This window comes from Epinephelus fuscoguttatus, linkage group LG8, assembly GCF_011397635.1.
Source record: "Epinephelus fuscoguttatus linkage group LG8, E.fuscoguttatus.final_Chr_v1".
NCBI classification, from domain to species: domain Eukaryota; kingdom Metazoa; phylum Chordata; class Actinopteri; order Perciformes; family Serranidae; genus Epinephelus; species Epinephelus fuscoguttatus.
The window spans coordinates 3,438,314-3,462,598 of NC_064759.1; the positions used below are offsets into that span (position 1 = coordinate 3,438,314).

Consider the following 24,285-nt stretch of genomic DNA (forward strand, 5'->3'; position numbering starts at 1 on the left):
GTTACTTCCCTCGTCCCCTGAGTCTGATCTGGGAACACAACAATACAGTTATTCCTGATGTTATACATGACTCCCCACCAAATCAGACAAAACGATTTACAGGACGCAGGCTGGAGAGCCTACATATATTTTTTTCCAGGCAAGGTTTGGCAGTGAGTCATATGTTAGCCAGTTAAAACAAAGCAGCAGGAGATTTTTCTTCAGAGTGTTTTATTTTTGACGTTATCTTTTGTTGTTGTGGTTGATACTGGCAGCATCAGCAAAGAGAGAAAGAAACGAACAGACTGGAGAGCAGTGATAGAGCACGGGCTGAAACACAAGTCAAACCAGGTCGCAACAGAACTGATTCAAAACTGGTGCGGTTATTGTGCCTCCTCCTCCTACACTGGTATGAACAATGTCTGTTTCAAGGCTGCACAATAAAATCAGCACATCATCGGTTTCGGCAGGTATCGGCTTTGAAATGAACTATCTATATTCTGCACAATGAATGAATATTACAGACTGAAAAGTATTTCATGTCTCCATCTGCTGGTGGGCCGTCATGATAAGAGTATGTATGAATAATATGACATTAAGTCTGTGTCACTGTGCAGTTATATTTCTGGGAAGGTGCACGTTAGGTTACAGCGTAGGGTTCGCGTCCATGCAGTCTACGCTGACGGTACGACATCGTTTCAACGCAGCAGAATAAACCCCAGTTAACATGTTGATGTTTTGCAGGAAATCACGTGCATGACTTCATTTCTGGAACAACGTTTCCATGGAATCAGCGGTGGGCTACGACCTGAGGCCTGTTTAATTTAGTCTGTATTTGTTTCGGCGAATTAGCACCATTAAAAGTTTTCTGAATGATCTATCAGCAGCTCCTGTTGCAGCGTATCCATGCATGAACACACACCCATCAGTGTATTACTGTGGGACAGAAGAAAACTTTTCTCAGGCATGTTCTGCAGCAACAAGGAGCCTCTTTTTAATGATTTGTAAGCAGAGTTATGGTTGTTAGATTTGCTGATGGTGTACGTCACACTGAATCTAAAAATATGTGTTTCATGTCTTTGTTTTCACATTTGAGTTATGACTCAGAGAAGGAGAATGATTCATGATGAAAACTGCTCCAATTAGATAAAAAAAAAAATCCTGGAAAAACTTCAGACTCAGTGATTCTCTGCCTTCCAGCTTCACTCCTGACGAGATGTAATCTGATTCTAATATAAGAGGATTTCCCTCATTATCCTCCAACAGGAGCGTAATCCTGAGTAATTAAAGAGTTAAACATGAGAGAGACAATAGAGAAGAGTCTGTGTGTTGCTGATGAGAACACGACACAGTCTGCCCACCACTGCATTACATAATCCTCTGGATTATATAATCTTTAATATGCATCACGTGAACTCAATGCTCTGGACCTGATCGTGGTGCGAATGGTTTCTATTCATTTCAGACTGAAACAGCAGAATCATTTACAGAGCGACATGAAGTCTGAGTGTTTGATATTAATTACAACACTTTATTCCTGTGGTGCGACCGAGCTGTGACCACGACGGGTCAGAAGAGGCATCAAGATAAACAGCAGATTGATGACGATATAGGAAATAAACAGAAAGACGTCCTTGATGTTAAAAAACAAACAAACAAAAAACAACAACATATTTTCTCTCTAATGTACCTAATTTCATTGAGGACAAAGTCATGTGACATCTGCAGCCAGCGAGGGGCAGATTATTCTATGAGCACCACATCATCATTACTGTGGAGGACAGAAGATCCAAAAATACAATAATAATAATAATAATAATAATAATAATAATAATTTATTTTAAATCTAAATAAATAAAGACAAAGCAACTGTTTCACCTGTCAGTGAAGTATTTCGCTTTTCTTTAATTTAATTCTTATTTAAAATACATAAAATACTAATGAATCATTTTTATTTATTTTAAACTTAAATACAACAAAATAATAATGATAATAAATTAAATTAAGAAAAAATATATAATTTTCTGTCACATTTTATTAGTTGATTAATATTATTTTTTGGCACATTTAATGGTATATTAATGTATTTATCAAATTATTTATTCATTTTTGCTGTAAGCTTCCGTCCTCTATACATTACAACATAAAAAGTTAAAGACATAATATTAGATACTGAGGCTCTGGGCTGACGTTTGGTCCTCAGGTGTACTCACCTGTACAACTACAATTTACAGCTTATTTTATCTTCTGTAAAATGAAAACATCCAATGAAAATAACTAGAGCTGCAAGAATTAGTCAGAAAAGAAATCTGCAATTATTTTTTGATAATTTATTAATTGTTTAAGCTAGTTTTTAAACAATAATAAAAGCATTTGATGGTTTAAGCTTCTTAAACTTTTCTGTTTTTGCTTTATGTTGACTGTTGGAAAATTCACACATTGTGATCATCACTCTCAGGAATAAGCACCGATTTGTTTCTGATCACAGGATGTCACGAGAACCGATACTTTGGTACAAGTTGATGCCAAAGTGCTGATAATGTGACAGTGGTGGATACTGAGGATACAAGTCATCTGGCACTGATAGGGCAGCATATACACCTCCAAGTGTTCTAGGCTGCTGTTAAATGCCAAAGGAAGAATAAAAAAACGCCTTCCAGCCCAGAAGAACAACAATTACACCTGGAAGACAACGACAAGTGCAGCTTCAGTAACAGCTCTACTTGATTTGTCAAGAAGTGGGGTTTTTTTGTTAGTGGGAACGCTGCACAGTCTACACTCTGCTACAAACACCAGCAGTGTGAAGAGGCGCTGAGCATCTAGTCTGAGGCTGCTGTCAGTCCTAGAGTGGTCTCCTCTGGTCTGAATCAGGGACTCATGTTGTGCCAAAGTTGTATAATTGCCTAGAGTTGGTTGGTGTTCTCACGGCAGCATTTACAAGAGGACCAGATCAAATGCCTTGTGTGAGAAAGCTGCTCTTGATTGGTCAGAATTTCCATGTGGGAAAAATCCAGGAAGTAAAGCAAACGTTGAAGAAGAGTACACTTGCAAGATTGAACTGAACCAAACAGGGCAGGTGTGAAAGCACTCTTAACTACATTTCTTCAAAGTCCATCCAATCGCTGTTCAGACACTTCAGAGACAATTTAAAGCAGGTGGACAAACTGACAGACTGACGCCGCTGAACAGTCAGCCTGGTCTCACCTGTCAGCATCTTGTTTCATGTGTTAAAGCTCTCTACTCTCAACCTGCACATAGAGAACCAGACAGAAGAGTTCATCTCACCCGAGGTCCAGTATGGGCGGCTTGTCTCGTCCTCGGCGGTAGCACAGATACAGGTGAGGGTTGTTGATGAGACCGGCGCTCAGCTCGGCCGAGTGTCCGCCCAGCGTCCTCTCGATGCAGGTGAAGCCCTCTGGCACTTCCTCCCCGAGCCCACGGGCGATCACCGCCAGGTCCGTCACCGACTCCACCGCTCGGCCCGAAGAGGTAGAGGAGGAGGATGTGGAGGAGGAGGAGCTGCAGGTTTTGCCATCCTCGTCCAGGGGCTTCCAGTCCCCCGCAGGGTCGAGACCTGCTACTACAAAGTAGTCCACCAGCTGGGGACATTTCTCCTCTGTCATGCCGTCTGTCTGCCCTCCACTGCAGAGAGAAAGAGGACAGAGTCCAGGTTAATTAATCAAATATCACATGTTAGAGAGTTCAGACCATTTCTAAATATATGCGGTCAAAGAGACAGGTACAAAATATTAGTTTAAAAAAACAGAGGCTTCAAAAAGCCAAAACAAACAACAACAAACAAGCAAAACGTGGCAAAAAGACACTGTGAAAACAAAACGAAATCTGCAGATACAGACTCTGGTAAGTAGAGTTGCAGTGCAGATTTTAAGGTACATCATGATGGGAAAACTGACAGTTCTCATACTGTGTACATTTGCTTAACTACGATATTGAGTTGTTTTCAAAAGGGGAGACTTTTTACATTTACCTCCATTAAAAAAAGTTCAAGTTTCAGTTATCACAATAAGACAATGGTTCAACCATAAATAACTCTTCCTTTTCCTTCCTTTAAGGATTATTCTAACAATAATAATAATAATAATTCTGTAATACTGTGATACCGTGAAACTGCGATATTTTCTGAGATGTTTATCGTACCATAAAAATCCCATCCTTTTGCTACCCAACTGTTAACTGTGACCGACAAGGTGGAAGTGACATGATCGATGTTGGTCGCCTTCCTAGCTTGTCTATTTTTATTTTAAAAAGTAAACTCGTAACAAAACTGTGCTCAGTCAGAAAATTAATAAAACTCTCTACAACGAAGGGAAAAACACTTTAAAGCTTGTTAATAGTTTTGACAAATTGTGATTCAAACTATGCAATACATTTAAAAATGTAAAAATGATGATCTATAACTAAAACAGTGCACAACAGCACATCCTCACTGTGACCTGTCACATGTCCACGTTTGGTCATGGACTTTCCACGTCCACATATGACGTCCAAGGTACCCTGGGTGTGTTGGTTGTTGACGTTCTGGGACGCCGTGTCAACTTCAGCCTGTTACATGCATTGTCTGTTTTCAAAATACACTTCTGTTTTCACAGGAAATGTACAGTTTGCATACAGTCTCTTTCAAAATAAAAGCACTACATCGTTACAAAATCGCAAATTGATGTTTTTTCCTTCATCAACACACACACACATGGTTGGGTTTAGGAAAAAAGAACAGAGTTTGGCTTTTGAATCTTACGGGACACAAAAACCGCTCTCTCAGGTGAAAGACGGTGTTTGTTGGACCCATCCACCATCCATCCCGCCCCACTCGGGACTTTTGACGCCCTAACTTTCATCCTTATCCCGCGTGTTTTCCCCTAATGCTGCTAGGCACCGTTAAACTATAACGGCAACCCGGCCGCATATCATGCTGACGTTAAAGGACGCCTTTTTCGTTGTTTTCTGACACAGCAAGTCACTGCCCAAGCGCCAGGCGCCAAGCACTTCGGAGTGAGACCGGGCTCTGCACAGCAGAGTGCAGATCTCCCGGGCTGATCGCAGCCACGCTAAACACTTCTTGTGATGAGCTGGAAATAACAACAATAAACACTATGAAAAGTGTGACCTTGAAGCTGCAGCTGTGAGCCTTTAGCTCTGCTGAGCAGGCCGCCAAACTATTAGCAACATTTTCTCCCCATCTCCGAAACATTTCGCTGATTTTGAGTTGAGTTTTATTTTGTTTATTGTCATTATATTTTTGGGTTGCTTTGCAGTGTAGGCAGATGATGCCAATACTGGAACAGCAACTTTCTCTGCAGGATTTTCCACTATTGAATCAGATTTCACTCAAGAGACTTGCATGCACATCCGCTTTTATAGAACAGCCAATAGGAACGCCCTCTCTCTCTGAAAGTCCCCGTCACAGACTGGATTTTCTAAAGCCTGAAAACAAAAACAGCCAAGAGGAGGAGCAGGAGTCTCGTGTTCTCTCAGACCAGGTCTGCTCAAAGTTTCATTATGGAATTATAAGCCCACTGACGCTAAAATTCAACTGCCTACCTGAGCTTTAATCACCACGTTGTCTAATTGTTTGTATCAGTGTTAATTTTTCTACTTTATGTCACGTTTGCAACTGCTGTTGAGTTTTTGATATTTTTCTGTCCTGTTGTTTCATGTCAATAAAGTTCACCGAGGTGAGACTGAATTAAACTGATGAGAGACACTGAAGAAACACAGCAGCTGCGCACACACACACACACACACACACACACGCACACACACACACACACACACAATGACTCAGAGGTCAGACCAATGAGTCAAAGCCCTGAATCTCATCAGCCAATCAGAGAGGAGACAGAGCCCACAGCGCTCCTTTAAAATCTGACCAATATTTTTAGATCTTTACATAAATCCTCTGTTGTAGTGTAATCTAGTATCTATGTGCACACCATTTGTTGTCTTATTTATTTTATGTTTTTTGTGAAAAATTCTAAATAATTGCTGCCAAAAAGCTAATTTGAATTTAAGAGTTATAAATGAGAGATGAATAGAGAGAGGCGAGAGCAGACTGGACATGGTGGTGTTGATTTACAAGATCAATACGTGATTAAACTGAAGAGCAGAGGACAGGCGTGTGTGTGTGTGTGTGTGTGTGTGTGTGTGTGTTATAAAAATAGGACATGCAGTGATGCTGTGAGATGCTGAAAGCACTCTTATGTAACTGTAAATGTCCTTTGCCCTCTCTCACCCTCCATCCTCTTTCTTCTTCTCTGCCTCTCTCTGATGAAATGTTTACAGAGGCTGAGGGGGAATAAGACAGACGGACAGACAGAGAACCAGACACAGAGACAGACGGACAGACAGACAGACAGACGTGACTGTGAATGAATCATAACAACAGAAACTCTGCGCCATCCTCCCAAATTTAAACCCAAATTCCCTCAAATGTCGAACAGAAACGTCAGACTTCAGGAACACATGAGTAAATCCTGTTTATGAGCTGTTTGTCCATCACAGTAAATATATATATAAATACACACCTGTCTACAACCTGTTGTCATTATGTAACTGCTCTAACAGCGGCCATCCCAGCTGACACTGGGTGAGAGGCAGGGTTCACCCTGGACAGGTCAGCAGACCATCACAGGGCTGACACATAGAGACAGACAACCATTCACACTCACATTCACCTGCATGTCTTGGTGCTAACCACTGCAACACCGTGTCATGTAGGAACTATTTTCTTTCTACAGAACGACAATCAACGACGTTGTCAATCCACAGAAGGAAGTGTGCATCGACTGCTAGCTAAGTGGTTCACTTTCACACTGTGATCTGTAGCCTATAGTCCGGCTTTAGCTTCTAACTATCTTTGTCTTTTTAACCTGTTGTTGTTGCTGCTGAGTCAGTTTGACATCCTGGATATATCCTTCAAACACACACTGTAGACCCCTCTGTCTGCTTCTCTCTGGAATCACTCTTTCCAAAAATATGATCATATTTCTGCAAGGAGTGCAGTTAGTGACAGTGTGGGCTCCATGCTTAGCGAAATGTCAATTAAAAGCTATGCAAACATGAACTTGAAGTCGCAGCCATGAGCCTTTAGCTCCAGTTGGCAGAAGGCTTCACTATTCGCAGTATTTTCTCTCCATCTCTGAAACACTTCACTGATACTGACAGGAGTTTAATTTCGTTTGTTGTCAGACTCTATTTAGACTCTTTTACATAAGTCTGTCTTGGTGTTTTGAGCTGCTCCGCAGTGTATGCAGCTGATGCCAATGCTGGAATAGCAACTTTCTCTGCCACCGTTGAATCAGACCATCACCATCTGGTGCTTTTAGCGCAACTGAGCTAGTTTATGTTCCAGCTCAGCCAAGGAGGACGCTATTAATGTTTACAGCTCGCACTGTCACAACCACGAGCCTCTTGTCCATGTCTAGATGCACATTTGCTTCTGTGCAGGGATACGATCCCTGTCCCTGTAAGAGTCGGCTTCAACACTGTGCTCCTGGTTTAAAAACGTGACGGGGAGCAGTGTGCAGGGGGTTTTAAGTGGGCGTCCCCACTGTCACAGTTCTGTCTTCATCCACTAATCTCTACTCTTCCAGCACAGAATGCTGTCTCAGATTACAGCTGCATCATGGGTAAATCCCCGCAGCTCGCACACATTCAGCCGACTGAAAAAGAGAAAATTACAACTTGCATTCTGCTCGATTTAGACTCAAACAGCTGAGGACCAAAGACTGCTGCAATTGTGCAAAGACAAGATAACACAGGGAGAGGGAACATCTCAAAGCACAAAAGGGCTTGAAATGTGGCTATAGGATGTTAAACTGGAGCTGTTCACAAAAATCACAATAAAGTCATTTTTGTGGAAAAAGTATCAAACATCTGCAGAAACCTCTCAAATCACTCCTGCAGCATAATCAGCTCCATCCATCCATCCGAGTCTTCAACGAATACCAAACCAATCTCTGACTAATCACACCTCTTGCTTCTGATTAACCAATGAACCGTTTGGTCAAAAAAGACACCAAAAACCTTAAAAGCAGAAATCCCTTTATAATCTAAAGCACAAGTTGTCGTCTTCAAATGTCTCGTTTTGTTTGAACCAGAAGTTCAAAACAAAATCAAAATATTCAGTTTACTGTAATAAAAGATCAAGAGAAGCATCAAACTCTCACAGTTTAAAACAAATATGAGGCTTGTCGCTTCTAAAAGACAGTTTAAGACTCACTGAAATTATGCGATGATAAAAAGTCATACTTGTCTCGTAACTCTGAGTCAGTAGCTGCTGATGTGTCTGACGGATACAACATTTAATTTCCTTTCCTTCCTATGAACCAGATATTTCTTCCTGCGAGAGGACGATCGACTCGTCGCTGTCATCAGAGGGTGAAAGTGAGAGACAGACGATAAAAAGGACAGAGCAGAGGAAGTGGAACGAACGAAGGGGGTGAAAGGTCAGATGGCAAACAGGAAGAGGACTGGCAGCCTGCTTCCTGTTCATCGATGACTTCGTGGTGACAAAGCAGCACACGTGATGAAACACACCACTATCTCCTCAACAACACACAAATCTACAGTTGACTTCAGTCTGTACATCCACAGCCTCTGTGACGTGCACCAAAAACATCCTCACTGCGTACAAGACTTTACTGTGAATCAAGCAGTAACTGAAATTTGAGGCACTTCTGAATATCATCATTTGACTTCACCACTGATGGGTGGAGTCACTGCACTGAGGTATATTTAAGAAAAAGGGGTGTATACTGTGGACATGTTTCATTCTATGGAAGGAAAAAAGACAGAAGTAAATAGTGCAGTATGAACACAGACTTCAGACGTCACTGGACACCGGTACACACACACTAAACATCCCATACAGTTAGAGGAAATGGTTAAAAATAGAGTAACTGGGACAGGACAAATGGGAGAGCAAATGTTCTGTTGTCAGGACAGATGTTGCTCAGCGACGCTGGAAACAAGACAGTGGTGCTTCCTGATGATGTGTCAGGATGCCAGGTAGCTTTTTTGGACTGAAACTAGCTGTCAAATGGACAAAAGTTGAAGACAAACGTTTTGAACCAGAATCGGAAACCAAAAATTACCCCAAAAAAAAAAAAAAAAAGCCATTAACGGTCACCCAGCTATGCTCTGGTCAAAGTCACCAGACTCCATCAACAAAAACATTAATTTTAGCTCACTGAACATGGAAGCTGCTAAACGACTGCTGCCTCGATGAGTTAGTTAGTTTAAGTTATCGTGTGACTTTGGTGAATCCAAACTAACGCTTTAAACACCCAAGTCCCACTGTAACACTAACAAACTAACTGATGGAGCAGCAGTAGATCAGCAGCTCCTGTGTTCAGGGATGTTAAATCACTGTTTTTCTCAACGGAGACTGGCTTTGAAGAGAGTGATATAACAGCTTTATATTCACGTTAGAAATCAATGTCTGACATTAAAGTAAAGCTGTGAAAATACTCTAAATTTAGTGTACACTTAAAGTGATATTGATTTTTTTAGGTGGCTAAAATATGTCTTGTTGCTGACCCCTGCACAGCAGCAGGTTTCAGACTCCAGCCTGCCTCTCCAAACTGGGGGCTTGTCACCTAACTTCCACTGTATGTCACACACTGTCTATGGATACGTACCTCATACAACCCCACTTCAAAACATCTGAACTATCCCTTTAAATATAAAACAGAACTCAGAACAATAAAAATCATGTTATTATATATGTGTGTAAAAGAGCTGCACTGTGTTTAAAAAGATGAGGACAGAGTGTTCAAACAGTCACAGCATGAAGAATAAGAATATGTGCAACAAGGATTTGCATTACAAATAGCAAATTGCTCCAGTGCTGTAACATCATTAAATCTTCATCAGTGAGCCGATTTCTACACAACAGTGTTGTGTATAAATGGTGAAAGCAGTACTCAGATCTTTCACTTAATTACTACTATTACTATTAGTTAGTAATACCACAGTGTAGAAATACTTTGTTAAAACATTAATTTTTACTTAAGTACAAAAGCATTATCCTTAAAATATACTTTAAGTACAAGAAGTAAAAGTATTTTATATGCAGAGTAAATTATTGATGAGCTAATGTGCTCATCACTTTAGTAAAAAAGTGCAATATTTAATGTAGGGTTAAAGTATAGAGGTAGGAATCATTAGAGGATCCACGTTATGATGATACGATTATCACGATACATAAGTCACCATACAATATTAGTGCGATAAAATATTTTGCGATTTAACGCAATTTACTATTTTTAACTCTAAATTATGTCCCCAAAGGGAAAACTGTGTCAACATCTGTTTTATCTAAAGAATAAGATAAAGTTTGTTCAAAGTCTGTTCATCTCACTAAAGTCATTTTTATTGCAGCAAAATGTAGCTAGTGGACTAAAAAGCAATTAAATACATTATTCTCGTAGGTTACCTGAAGTTGAAGTAGTGATATTAATAATTTATAGAATAAAAAAAATCAGTACTTAGAATTGTGTGACGACAAAAAATATTGCGATACGATGCTGTGTTGATTTCCCCCACCCCTATTAAAGTATAAAGCAGCAGAAAATGGAAATACTGGAGTAAAGTATCTACACTGAACTTCAGTGAATGACCTCAGTAACTTTCCACCACTAAGGTGATTGAATATTAGTGTTCCTCACACTGAGGCGCTCCAATGTTTCTTAAATAAGGCGGTGAAAGGTCAGTGCCTCGGTGTATCATCACTGAGGTTTCATCTCTTTTCTGTTCATCCTGTATTCTATTGTCGGAGTAACTAACCTCCGTCCTCTCCTCTACATGCATCTAAACGTCACCTGTTTCTTAAAGTAAACGTCTGCTGTCACCAACATTCACTTCATGTTCCACACAGAGGGAGTTGTCTGCTGAAGATGCAAAAATAAGAAAACGCCATTTTTAGCTGAAACAGCTGATTTCACCACGATCACTTCCCTTTTTACTGGGCCATGTGCAACAATGGAAACCACACACACAGGAAAGCCCAGAGAAATGCACCAGATTTCCTCACTGACAGGGTGCACTACAGTACATCAGTTTACACTGTGTCAGTACATCCAGCTGCTTCAAACACCAACAACTCTTTCTTGTTTAAATGAAACAGAAAATAACACGGCTGAAACAAATGATTATGATTATGGGTTTATATGTTGATTATATTTTTGATTGATAGATTGTTATAAACATGTCAGTCAGTTTACAAAGATGTAAAACAAAAGCCAGCAAATGTTTTGTTCAACTAAAAACTTAAATTGTATTTACAGTGACTTTAAAAGCAGCTTGACAACAAAAGATAGTGAAGTTACAGACACACCTGAACTATTTAAATCACTTGTTCTTGTCAAACCAGATATATATCCAACACTTCAGTATAAAACAGAAACTAATAGCAGGTTTCTAAACGTTACTGCCCTCTCCCTCAGCGGAGTTCATTAGGCCCCTTTGTCACGTTTCAGCCCTGCAGCAAACGATGACATTATGGTCGTGTACTGGAGCGAGGTCAAGACATGATGTCGTCCGCCCTGAGCTGAGCGGTGATGTAACGTTGGAGTGTCTGTGGTTTGGAGTTGACTGTTCAACTGTTTTAAATGCAGATTCACAGAAGCACGAAATTGTTAGTTTCATTACGTTAAACTAACTGACGTGTCAGTCAGCTGTCTGCTGTTTATTGCAGTCTTCGTGGTGCATTCACATGCAGTCGGGAGCCAACAACATCAGTGTGTCACTGCTCTAAAACACTTTTCTGTAGATACAATAAAACTTAAGTCATCTGTTCACACCCAACGCAACCCACAACCAAGTGTTTTAAAACCCTACAGACTTGTTTTTACTGCCCAGCTCAGACCAAAGATTTGCAACAAGACAAACTGAAAGTTGCAGCTACTTGCAGTCCATCACTCTGTAACGTTCTAAAAACCTGCTGGTTCACAGGAAGTGACCGCCATGACACGGCGTATCATCTCTAGCCAACGACTCTCTGTGCTTCTGATCTGTAACGCTGACAGGAAGTGACCACCATGAGACGGCGTATCATCTCTAGCCAACGACTCTCTGTGCTTCTGATCTGTAACGCTGACAGGAAGTGACCACCATGAGACGGCGTATCATCTCTAGTCAACAACTCTCTGTGCTTCTGATCTGTAACGTTGACAGGAAGTGACCACCATGAGACGGCGTATCATCTCTAGCCAACGACTCTCTGTGCTTCTGATCTGTAACGTTGACAGGAAGTGACCACCATGAGACGGCGTATCATCTCTAGCCAACGACTCTCTGTGCTTCTGATCTGTAACGTTGACAGGAAGTGACCGCCATGAGACGGCGTATCATCTCTAGTCAACAACTCTCTGTGCTTCTGATCTGTAACGTTGACAGGAAGTGACCACCATGAGACGGCGTATCATCTCTAGTCAACGACTCTCTGTGCTTCTGATCTGTAACATTGACAGGAAGTGACCACCATGAGACGGCGTATCATCTCTAGTCAACGACTCTCTGTGCTTCTGATCTGTAACGTTGACAGGAAGTGACCACCATGATCATCTCTAGTCAACGACTCTCTGTGCTTCTGATCTGTAACGTTGACAGGAAGTGACCACCATGAGACGGCGTATCATCTCTAGTCAACAACTCTCTGTGCTTCTGATCTGTAACGTTGACAGGAAGTGACCGCCATGAGACGGCGTATCATCTCTAGTCAACAACTCTCTGTGCTTCTGATCTGTAACGTCGACAGGTTTGATTTTTTTTTTACTGTTTTTATGTGTTTATTGGTGAAACAAGGACAAATGTTCTGAGCTGATGCAACAAAAAAAACTTTTTCTCAGTGCTTAAACACCAAACACCACTATTCACATGTAATGAACGTACCATCAATGTACTGAAGAACAAACTGTACACACGCCAACATCATAGAAACACCTCTATTAACATAATTGTTTTTGGCAGATAGAGGACAGCTTTGTTTATTTGAACGACACCTGAAGCACAAATAGGGAAACTGTTCAGTCAGGGTTGTACTGTAGTAAAAAGGAAGTGAGAAGCCTGAGAGGAAGTCTTTCTCAACTCTATCAAATGAAGCTGTTATTAATAACAGCAGCAGCTGCTGAAGGCTGCAGCATTCATCCGCTATCAGCTGTGGTGTCCCTTAAACCACTTCTCTGTTTCCAAAACCTGAACAACTCTTTCTTTTGCCATCTTTCTTCACGTTTCAGTCTCACCACCCCGATAAAAACCCAACAGGTTTCCTCAGAATTACTCAGAATGAGTATTTCGCCAGTTAATGATATTACCGACACTACAGGAGATAAAGGGTTAACACTGGGTGTGACTTTGCTGCACAGTTAAATGAGGAAACGGGGCCGCAGACTGTCCAGGTGCAGCCTAATTAAAATGAACCGTGGCTGCTTTCTGACCAGAAAACCAACGTGTCTGCTGAGGGAAACAGAGTCTAGACCTGCATCTGCATTATTTAAGAGCTTTAACTGTCAGCCTGCTGGTTTGACCCTGTAAAAATGCTGCTCCCTCACCCTGAGTGTTCGACTCACAGTGAAAGGCTTCGTCTCTCTGAAAGATTTAACTCATTCTCATACAGTCCAATATCACAAACTACAATTTTGCCTAAGGGGGCTTTGCAGCCTGCACAACATATGACAGCCTCTGTCCTTTTCAACCTCACTTTGGTTTAAAAATATCTCCCAAAAAACCCCTTGACAGGAAAAAAAATAGAAGAAACCTCAGGAAGAGATCCTCCCTGGACGGACAGACGAGCAATGTCGTAGACCAACACAATAAAATTACAATACAGACAATCTACATGACTAAATAAGACTAATTAGGAGAAATTCCCTCAAGCCTTTCTTGAGATCTTTTACCTACGACCACCAAAAACTAATCACTTTAATTTTGATTACAAGTGGACATTAGTGCCAAATTTGAAGAAATTCCCTTGAGGTGTTATTGACATGTTGTGTTCACAAGGATGGGACAGACGTGTGTGTTCTTAATGGGAGAATATGCCGCTATTTGCTGCTACAGCCAGTGTAGAGACACGAGCCCCGTTTACACTGCACAGTACAGTTATTCACCCTCGCCATTCTTTGTAAAAGGTATGATCGTAGAATGGGTGGACAGAGTTGTCTCACCTTTAAGCTCACAGCAGAAGTAGTAAAAGCACTGAACCAATGTCTGTGTAAAAGGAACAGCCCGCAGGACGGGACGAGTGTGACGTTTTGATGACATGTTATATGTGCGACCCACAGTGGGGGATGTAAAAAGCAGCTGGAAGCAGTTAGCAGCTAACTCAAAGAAAAAGAAGAGCAGCCAGAAATGTCTGCAAATTGGAGCTCTTTTCCCTCCGAGCAGAGAACAAGATCAGCCGCCAGATAACAGAGACGGTTAATGATACTGCCATGTTAATGCCATTGTTGTTGTTCATAAAACGCTGCAGACAAGTATGTTACATGTCATACTAGAGGCCAACGCTGTTGTGTCACGTTCGTTACGCCTGTTTTGATTCTGGGATGCCGGCATGCTGTCTAAACACACATGCTGCTGCTGTTGTTTGGTGCTGTGTAAAAAAGCAAAGACGGTGTAATGAAGCAGCTCTATCACACAATCTGTGTGTAAACAAGGTGCCTGGGATGCAGGAGGCCTGGAAACACTGACCAGCCAGAGCAGACTGGGCTTTTCTCTGGGAGGGGTGTGTAAAGAAACAGGTGCTAAAACAGAGCATCTCAAACAGAGGGAAGCGTTCAGAGGCAGCATGAAAAAAGGAAAATAAAGTGCTTTTTGAACATGAACGCATGTAAACATGTTCTAGTAGAAACCCAAAAATACAAGCATGAGCCTGAAAATGAACAGAACAGGTCCCTGTTAAACTGTTTCCTGTGTGAAGTTAAAAGAAGACCTCACATTAGTGAGCACTCGACAGTGAAACAGGAACCTGTTCATATTTAACTCTGCACATATTTTGATGCTGAGCTTCCAGTTTCTTTCACCAGTGACTGCTGATTCTTCTGTTCTTATTCAGCTGCTGCTCAGAGGGGTCTTTGTCTCTGTCAGTCTAGTTGAACCGTTGTACGTACAAAACAAATAAAATCAGGTCGTCAGTAGGACTTTCTACGACCTAAAACCATCAAAGACCATTCAAACATACAGAGTCGGCCTCTCACACAGCTGACTGGAGCACATCCAACTCTGTGGCAGCACGTTACAGACTTTTTTTGTTGCTCTGATGTAAATAAAACATCACTGATCATATACTTTTATATTCTGAGTGTGTTGTTGCACCACACTTAAATACACATTCATCTTAATGTTGCCAGCTCCTATTAGATAATGTATTAGTATAAGCCTCTTAGTCATTTACTTTAAGTTCTTTAAAAAGCGTCTCTGGTCTTGTTGTCTCATGTTATCTGTGTGCAGTCCTACCTGAGAAGCTGTCAGAGTCTTTAGCTCTAGTTCTGACAGTTAATTTGAAAACCTGCCACAGGAAGTCAGTGATGCTGTGAGGAAGAAAAATAACAGCGTTCAATTTCCAGTTCCTCAGCAAAGTGAAAAGTGATGCTGAGAAAGACACAGCAGCTTTTTACTGAGAACTGAAGGTGAACATCACCACCACAAAAACACTGCAGGGATGTCTGTGTGTATCTGTGTGTGCTTGTGTTTGTGTGGGTGTATCTGTGTGTATCTGTGTGTGCTTGTGTTTGTGTGGGTGTATCTCCGTGCGAGATGGTACGGGGGCGTCGTGAGCCACAGTGGCTCTTTTGTCTCCCCTGGGCGTTTCGGTAACACATCAGCATCTCACACAGCAGCGACTGACATCGTCTCTCGACACGTTCAATGAGCACATTATAAGCGACATCACGTCACATGATCGATTCCCACAGCACACAGGAGCAGACACAACACATCACAACAGAAACGCAGAATAATGAGGCTATTGGTACAATTATCATTTAGCTAATCTCTGAACATACTTTTACTTTACACACTTCTTCCTATTTTTAATTTTATTTTACATTTTTTAAGTTTATTTGTTTTTTTTTTTACCTCCATCTGTTTATTTGTACTTATTTCTGTCTTTGTCAATATATGAAATGACTGAATTTGGTAAGTTAACCCTTTGAAACCTGAGCAAATTGTCTTGATTTCTTTTAAAACATGGGAAGGCAGCAATGAGCAAGGAAAGAAGAAATTGCCAAACAAATTAACAAGAAAGCAGTAAAAATAAATAAATAAATAAATAAATAAAATTACAAATAAAACAACAAAAAAACAAGCAAACAAGGAAATGACCTGGGAAATTATATAAATGATAATAATTCTGCAACATAATTAAAAAATGTAATAATAATAATAATTATTAGAAATAAATTTTCCCAAGCTTTTTTCTTTTTTCCTACATCAATCTTCTTTTTTTTGGCAATTTGTGGGACATAACTTACCAAGTTGCTCGCTGCCTTTTTTTTTTTTTATTATTATTACCATGTTTATGAAAGAAATGGCATCAGTTTGCTCTGCAGTTCAAAGTTTTAAATACTTGCGAATGGCATCTGAAAGCAGCACAAGAATAATGATGTCATTCTGGGTTTCAAAGGGTTAATATATCCAAAAATATCTGCTGGTCACAGCAGCTTATAGATGGTTTTCTTTGTTTCATAATAATACAAGCTTCATCTCTTATTTCCCAATTATTTTTATTGTTGTTATTATTTAAATCTTTTTTAATTATTATGTAATTCATTAATTTTTTCACGGCTTGGCGCAATTCTTAATATCACAGAGACGTAGAGCCACATGTAGAAACAAGGCAACGCACATTAAGAGCACTGAAGATCGACAAAGTTTAATTAAACCACTGGAAAATACAGTAGTTTGTTTGAGAAACAGGACGTGTGACCAGAGTCGACTCTGACCAATCATAAAGTGATCGCTCAGCGTTAATTATCGCCATCAGATGTTTCATCATCAGATTGTGAGTGTTTTCATCACTTCCCTCACGTAACGCTTCATTCAGGAGAAACAACAGAGTCTGTGGTCACATCACAAAGTGCACGTGTCACTGCTCATTCATTAAACTGCACTCAACAAACAAGCACAGCTCACAGCGCCGACAAACATCACGGTCAATGTTTTTTACTTTACAGCAGAGTTTAAAGATTATACAGAGAAGATGGAGCAGAGCTCAGGTTGTTTGATATTATGAGGGATTATAGGACATTATAGTCTGAACATAAAACATATTCTTATATTATTATGACAAATACATAATACTAAAAATAATAAGTACTGAAAACAAGTCTTAGCTGCAGCCTTATAAGATGCAGCTCTTCTAATAAATACTAAAAAGCTCCATTCAACAGTGAAACCACTAACTTCTTCTGTGAAAGTCAAAACTTACCATAAGAGGTTCGGCCTCAAATAACCACTGTCTCAGAAACACAAACAGGACGGGAACATGTTTGTCCTCACATGTGAAGACACAGAAGCCAGGTTTGTGAATGCCACAGAGAAAAACACACACACACCCACACAGGAAAAAAAACAAATGAGATGTAAAAAATGAGCCTTATTATCACTTTGCCATCCGGCAGCTGTTCCTGTAAACTGCAGGTGAGGAAGTGAAAATGATTTTTTCATTGACTTGAAGGAGCAGAGAAAAGCCTCTGCTTACAAGGACTTCCGGTCTGACAACATCTTTTAGTTTCGGTATCATTCACCACTCGTATTGTTTGGTGAGTCGTTACTTTGCCTGCAGGCCAACCAAAGTGTGGGTGCTCAGCTAACTTTCATTTTAAATACACGTTAGGGGGAATTCCACCAGTGATGCATTCAGCCACCAACAAACACTAAGTATAACTGTACATATCTGAGGTAATATTACTCCTTATGCTTTATGCTTCTTCTGCTCCACATGTCAGAGGTAAATAATGTACTTTTTACTGCACTGCATTCATCTGACAGCTTCAGTTACTGACAAAGGAAGATTTCTGCACACAAAACATTAAAAGTACATCAGCAACCATTAGTTCATGTATCAATGAGTTTACTGACAGAAAATGAATGTGAAACTATCTTCATCTTTCATGTAAAAACATTTCATGGTTTCAGCTTCACAAACTTTTTATTTAAATAATGTTAATAATTATAATGCCTCAGTCAGGCTGGGGAGGTGTGACCGTAATACGGTATACCACTGAGTACCGTCAAAAATACAGAACCTCCTCTTTCTGCACAATCAAAGGTCAGTGTCCACTGGTGGATCAGGCAGCCAGGCTGACAGACAGTGTGGGGATAACATGTCTGGACTGTAAACAGCCAGCCTGCAACAGTAGAGAGACTGCGGGGAAAACATCACAAACTCTGTGAATCAAGGGTTAATTTGGACCAAACAAGAGTTGGTGATTGTCTGAACAGTTGACTAACCAACTAGATCATTAACAAGACTAAAGCAAGGTTTGTGCTTCTGCATACCTACGACGCAGAGGGCTTTGCGGAGGCATTGCGTCGCTCTATGACCGACATGGAGACGCAGTGTGCACCTCCAAAAAGTTGTACCCACGCATTGAGGCAACACAGACCCAACGCAGACCGCAAGAGCTATGATTGGTCCTTCAAACTACATCATTTTCGACATTTCACAAGGTTTCACTTCCTGCTGCAGTGCCACATTTTCAAAAGTCGAGCCATTCAACGGGCGTACAGACCATCGGCGCAGTCACCTCTCTCTTCCTCATCGTCATAACATTTGTAATAAGAGCATTTGTTGTTCAATGTTGATCATTTTGAGCTCCAGCAACAGTCTTTCTCTCTCGGTCGCCATCTTCACTGTGACTAGAGCCAAGCCAGAAGATAAACAAACAATGAACGAGCAACGACCATAGACGTCACAGAGTCTAGATAGGTATATAAAAGAACACCGCGCCCCCAAGTGCTTTGGTGGGAATTGTATAGTGACATAAACCAACAGGACACAGAACTATGATAGGCACACAGCAACTGCAGAGCAACTGAGTGCACATTGCGTCGAGTGTACTCAGAAGCATAACGAAACTTTAACTGAGACATTTTGGTGAGTTTAACCTTGTTTCTGTAGAGTCTGAATGAAGTCTGACATAATCATTTAAAGATGTCATAAGAGAGTGTAACAGTCATATCAGACATGTTTACACTTTTTAAACTTTTAAATACATTTTCCTGATTATAATTATATACGTCAATGCAGAACTTAAACTGTAACAGAGTATTTTCACAGTGTGATATTTGTACTTTAAATTCAGTAAAGGACCTGAACCACTGACGCTTCAGGCTGTGTTGTCCTGAGCTGAGCTAACTGTCCTCAGATGGTGTCTGGAGGCGCGGGGGCCTCAGTGCAGGCCGTCACAGACCTGCTAACATCAGGTTCAGATATTTAAAGCCTCCTTGGTAAACTCAGACCTCTGGGACAGTTTGTGGGTGTCCCCTAATCTCAGCCCGAGCTTCTAGAAACCAAATGTTTGACAGCAACACTTGAGCGTCTCTGCAGTAAACAGTAATTATCATCCAGGAGTGAGCGGCAGAACTGGATCACTACAGACGGACAGAGAGACATACAGACAGACAGAGAGACAGAGAGACAGACAGAGACAGCAGAGCTGAAAGTGGAGGAGCTGAGACGACGGCAGACTGCTGAAGGAGATTTAAATATCTGTCATCTATATTTAGTCCGTCCACGGAGCGCCGGCTCACTTTATGAACAGCAGCATCAGGAGGACTGAGAGGACACGCAGCCGCTTTCCAAAATTACTTCACATGTGATGACGTAAACAACGACCAGAGGAATAAACAAACACAAACACACCGGCAGGAGGCCTATAAAACAGGTCTACACATGAATACGTTAAAGTGCTTCCTTCACACAGTAACTGTCAGTCATGATGTGAGCCACCTGCATTCATAATTAAACTAATTTCCTGTAACGTATCTGTGCACTGATCTCTACACTTGAGGAAACGAAACAAAATATTTACAACTGAACAGTGTTATTAAAACTTGTCCTGTGAAGGTTTAAAACCCGAGGACTTAGAAACTGTTTGAATGTTCAGGTGTGTCACGACATAATTTAAGTATTTAGACACGATTCTTAGATTAAGACGAAGAAGACAGTATACTGTATTAATTCCCGAGGGGAAATTAAATTTTTTCGTCACTCTGTTGTCATACACACACGTGTACAACCGGGACCTATACATGCATTAAATGGAGAGTTGTCTCCATCTGTCCTTGGACAGGCGCCCTGAGCATTTGGGAGCTGCGTTGCTCAGGTGTACCTCGACAGCACCCAGGAGGCAAACTGGCACCTCTCCAGCTACCAGTCCCTGCTCGTACAGGGATTCTCTGCTTCTCAAGCCAGGTCCCTCTGGACTGAGCTACTGCTGCCCTGTATTGTTATTATATAAAAAGAGTTTCATAGACGCTTATAAGACTCTTCAGTCCTGCTAGCAGCTCTGTGAGGCTGCACTTAGACACAGCAGTGCTTTGAGCTAAATGCTAACAAGCTGCAGGTCTAATGTTTACCACGTTCACCTTCCTGGTTTAGGGTGTGAGCATGCTAGCGTTACCAAATTATCAGCAAACCAAAACACAGCTGAGGCAAATGCCTGTCAGTCTGATGAGTGGTTCTGCAGGTATTTGGCCAAAGCATTGTGACGTAGGCACGGATGATTCCAGCTGCATCTCTACCAGCTCTGCTAAATTTGGGCTCCCGTCTTTTTTACAAGTCTTGGTGATGCTATTTGTGTTTGGCTTTGTTCGGTGGCGGCAGTGGCTGCGAGTCACTTGTCAGGATGAGAAAAACAACTCACTAGTCTGTAAACTCTTCTTCGGACTTCTGCTAGCTCGCCAGGAGGCAGATCTCTATGTGAACATCGAGGAAAAGGTGAAGAAGAATGAACACTAGCTGAACTCGTATCCTGTTACAGGCTTTGGAGAAGAACCTGGACTCTGTGCTGCATCAACAGGATATCAGGAGCTGTAATGACCCACAGTTACTATAGAATAATAGTAAAATACAGATGTGTTTTAGTTTTGGGAGTCAAGTTATGGAATGAGCTCAGTGCTGATTTCAAACTGTGTAGGTCTCTGTTGACTTTTAAAAAAGCCTTAAAATGCAAAATGATTATGGATCAAAATCTAAAAGAATTGTGGATTATATTTAGAGTATAATGTATAAATAATTTACTTATTTATTTCCTTTCTTTGGTATAGTTGATGCCTGGGCCATCAGCCTGTTCCTTTTTCAGATACTGAGTGTGACAAAAATTTGTGTGAAATAATCTTTGTTTGTCCAGATGTATGTAACTGAAATAAAAATTACTGATTGATTCATTCATTCATTATATTAATACAATGTGAAATACTTCCTCTGCTGAAATGTTTTAATTGATAAAAGTATATTTTGATTTTTACAGTTTTGTCTCTGTCTCAGATGAGGTGACCTCATAGTGGGGAAAAATCAATACAGCAAAGTATCACAATTATTTGCGTGGTAATGCTGTATGACTACACGGGCTTCAAGTACCTACTTTTTAATTCTATAAATAATAATAATAATTTTGCAAATACAATTTCAACTTGTGGTCGCCTACCAGAACAATTAAATAAATTGCTTTTCCAGTCTGAGATTCATTTTGCTGCAATTAGCGTGAGACTCAAAACTTTATCTTACTAAACAGATTTTGACAAAGTCTCCCTTTCAGAACATGAACTGAAGTCGGGAAAAAAAAATCACAATGCCATATAGTGCTATAGATTTTATCAGAAGCTGTTTAAAATTACAGTAATATTGTATTTGGACTTAAATACTGTGATAATATCGTATCATGAAGTGTCTGATGATTCCTACCCGTCAGAAATACAGTACACATGAAAAATACAGTAAATCTCTGTATGTATGTGTCTCTGAACTGCACTGAATCTTAAAATTAAAAAACTAAAGAGTGATGTATAACAGTACCTAAAATACAGAACATACATCATATATGTAACAGAGGGCACAAGGAGGAAGACACAAAGATGGACGACTGTTCAAACTGCTGCAGAGGGGTTTCAATAGACGTCCTGAAACTAGAGCTCAGCAGATAAACCCTGTGTGTGTGTGTGTGTGTGTGTGTGTGTGTGTGTGTGTGTGTGTGTGTGTGTGTGTGTGTGTCAGGATACAGGTCAAGGTGGCTGCTGGAGGTCTGCAAGATCAGCAGTAAGCTGGAGGTCATTGGTGGATGGAAGTGCTCAGATCCTTTACTTCAGTGAAGTCACAGAGGCCTCGTTCAGACTGCCAGCCTTAATCTGGGTTTGGAACATTCAGATTGTATCCAGAATGATTTTATAAAGTCTGGACAGATTAAAAAAACACATTAAATGCCATTTTTGCTGATCTGATCCAAACCACATTTGGAAGTGTTTTGAAATTTGATTTGAATTGTGATTTTAAATTAATCTTTCGACAGCCCGACTCACAATTATTGACATTATATAAAGCAAAAGTTTGTGAAGCTGGAACCATGAAATGTTTGCACAGGAAACATGATTTCAACCATCAAATATCTTGATTTATAAAGTAACTAAAACTGTCAGACAAATGGAGTCAAGTGACAAGTTGAATATTTTCCTCTGAGATGTAGAGGAGTAGAAATATACAGTACAAGTACCTCAAAGTTTAGTGAGATCTTCTTAGTGTCATTTATTTTGTTTGTATTCTGCAAAACCGTTTTTTATATATCAATTTAATTTTCTTTTATTTCTTAGGCTGTTTTATTTCTGTTTTCTGGTTTTATGCCTGTTGTATATTCTGATTGTGCACATAAGAAACTAAGGTTATCTGCAGTTTGAAATACATCCAGCTAATTTTCTAAATAAAACCTCCAACCTTACAAATAAATAAACATATTTCTATAATAAGGACATGTGTGTTAGCTAGATGCTGTATGTATGTATGTGTGTGTGTGTGTGTGTGTGTGTGTGTGTGTGTGTGTGTGTGTGTGTGTGTGAGGGTTTGGCAGAGAAGCAGGAAAACACAGAGCAATATTCTGTCGCAGATGGTGACTGAGGACGGAGGCCGGCTGCAGGCCAACATGACCGAGAGCTACTGCGGGGACAGAAATGGAATATACTATAATCAGTGTGTTTTCTTTAGTGTAAAAAATCACCTGACAATAAGAATCATTGTGTTTTCGTTACCTCAGAATGAGTTGTTTAAATCTACATAGGGAGCAGGTGCTCATCTACGGAGATCGTCATGTTGACCTGTTTCTACAGTAGCCCAGAACGGACAAACCAAACACTGGCTCTAGATAGGAACATTCACATTTTAGCGTTAGCGTTTTTAACATGAAACTGCTTTATTCCATGTTTTTAAATCAGCTGGTCAGTTTGTTTTGGAGAGAAAGAGACCTCTGAGGATGATTCAGCTGCTGGTAAAAACCTCCTCAACAATAAACACTGAAGGAATTCTACCACGGAAGAAATTTCAGCTGGTTGCAATCTGCAGTCCTCACCACTAGATGGCACTAAATCCCTCTAAATCTTTAGTCACTTAACCTTTAAAATCTAGATGATTATATTGAGTGATTTTATGATCACTGGAAACCACTAATTGAATATGGTGAACGCCTCCCCTCTGGTGAGGTGGTACTGTAGAAATTAACATCAACACAGTATGGACTACTGTTACTCTTCTCAGCTATGTGAATTTTTTTTTGTGTGCTTATTTTATGAGTCAATCCAACGAACAATCTATCACTCATTGGAATACTTACATATTTTTCAAACTACCTCATTTCGGATTGTGATCTACAAAAAAATAAGTCCTTGTTTACTTTTTTATTTATTTATTTTCCTGATTTTCTATTCCTTTTTGTGTATGATTGAACTGACAGTGAAATGTATAAATTGTTTCAGTTCAAATTCAATAAAAAATTTGTTTACAAAAAAAATAAAATAAAATCTAGATGATTACACTTATGATTTTATCAGTGTGGAGCAGCTGACGGTGTTGCCAGGCAACAGTAAACACTCTAACCCTTGAGGCTAACGTTAGCTAACATACTGCTGTTGACAGATAATTTCCTCTACTACAGACAAAATAAAATATATAATTAAAATATATTCATGTTGAGGGGCAATTAGCTCTCAAAATAACAAACTGTTTGCCACTGTTGTCTCTGTTTCCATGGAAACACACAGGGTCTGACTAATAACTGGACAAGAATCAGTCACATCAGTAGA

General features: G+C 40.3%; 1 protein-coding gene across 6 annotated transcripts in view; it reads right to left on the bottom strand.

The window, feature by feature from the left end:
* The window catches only part of LOC125893893 (DENN domain-containing protein 4B-like), a 224,515-nt gene that overhangs the window by 190,679 nt on the left and 9,551 nt on the right, over positions 1 to 24,285 (bottom strand). For 3 of the 6 annotated variants that reach the window (XR_007449940.1, XR_007449939.1, XM_049584863.1), the window contains exons 1-2: positions 8,248 to 8,357; positions 3,265 to 3,621 (exon numbers count right to left, since the gene is read on the bottom strand). Coding sequence is in view for 4 of the 6 variants with exons in the window: in XM_049584863.1 (XP_049440820.1) it covers positions 3,265 to 3,621; positions 8,248 to 8,300 (410 nt within the window). In the remaining 2 variants the exon portion in view is untranslated. Of the gene's footprint in view, positions 1 to 3,264; positions 3,622 to 8,247; positions 8,358 to 15,453; positions 15,530 to 17,425; positions 17,558 to 24,285 lie in introns of those variants that run through there. The other 3 variants (XM_049584866.1, XM_049584867.1, XM_049584865.1) reach the window with 3 other exon arrangements.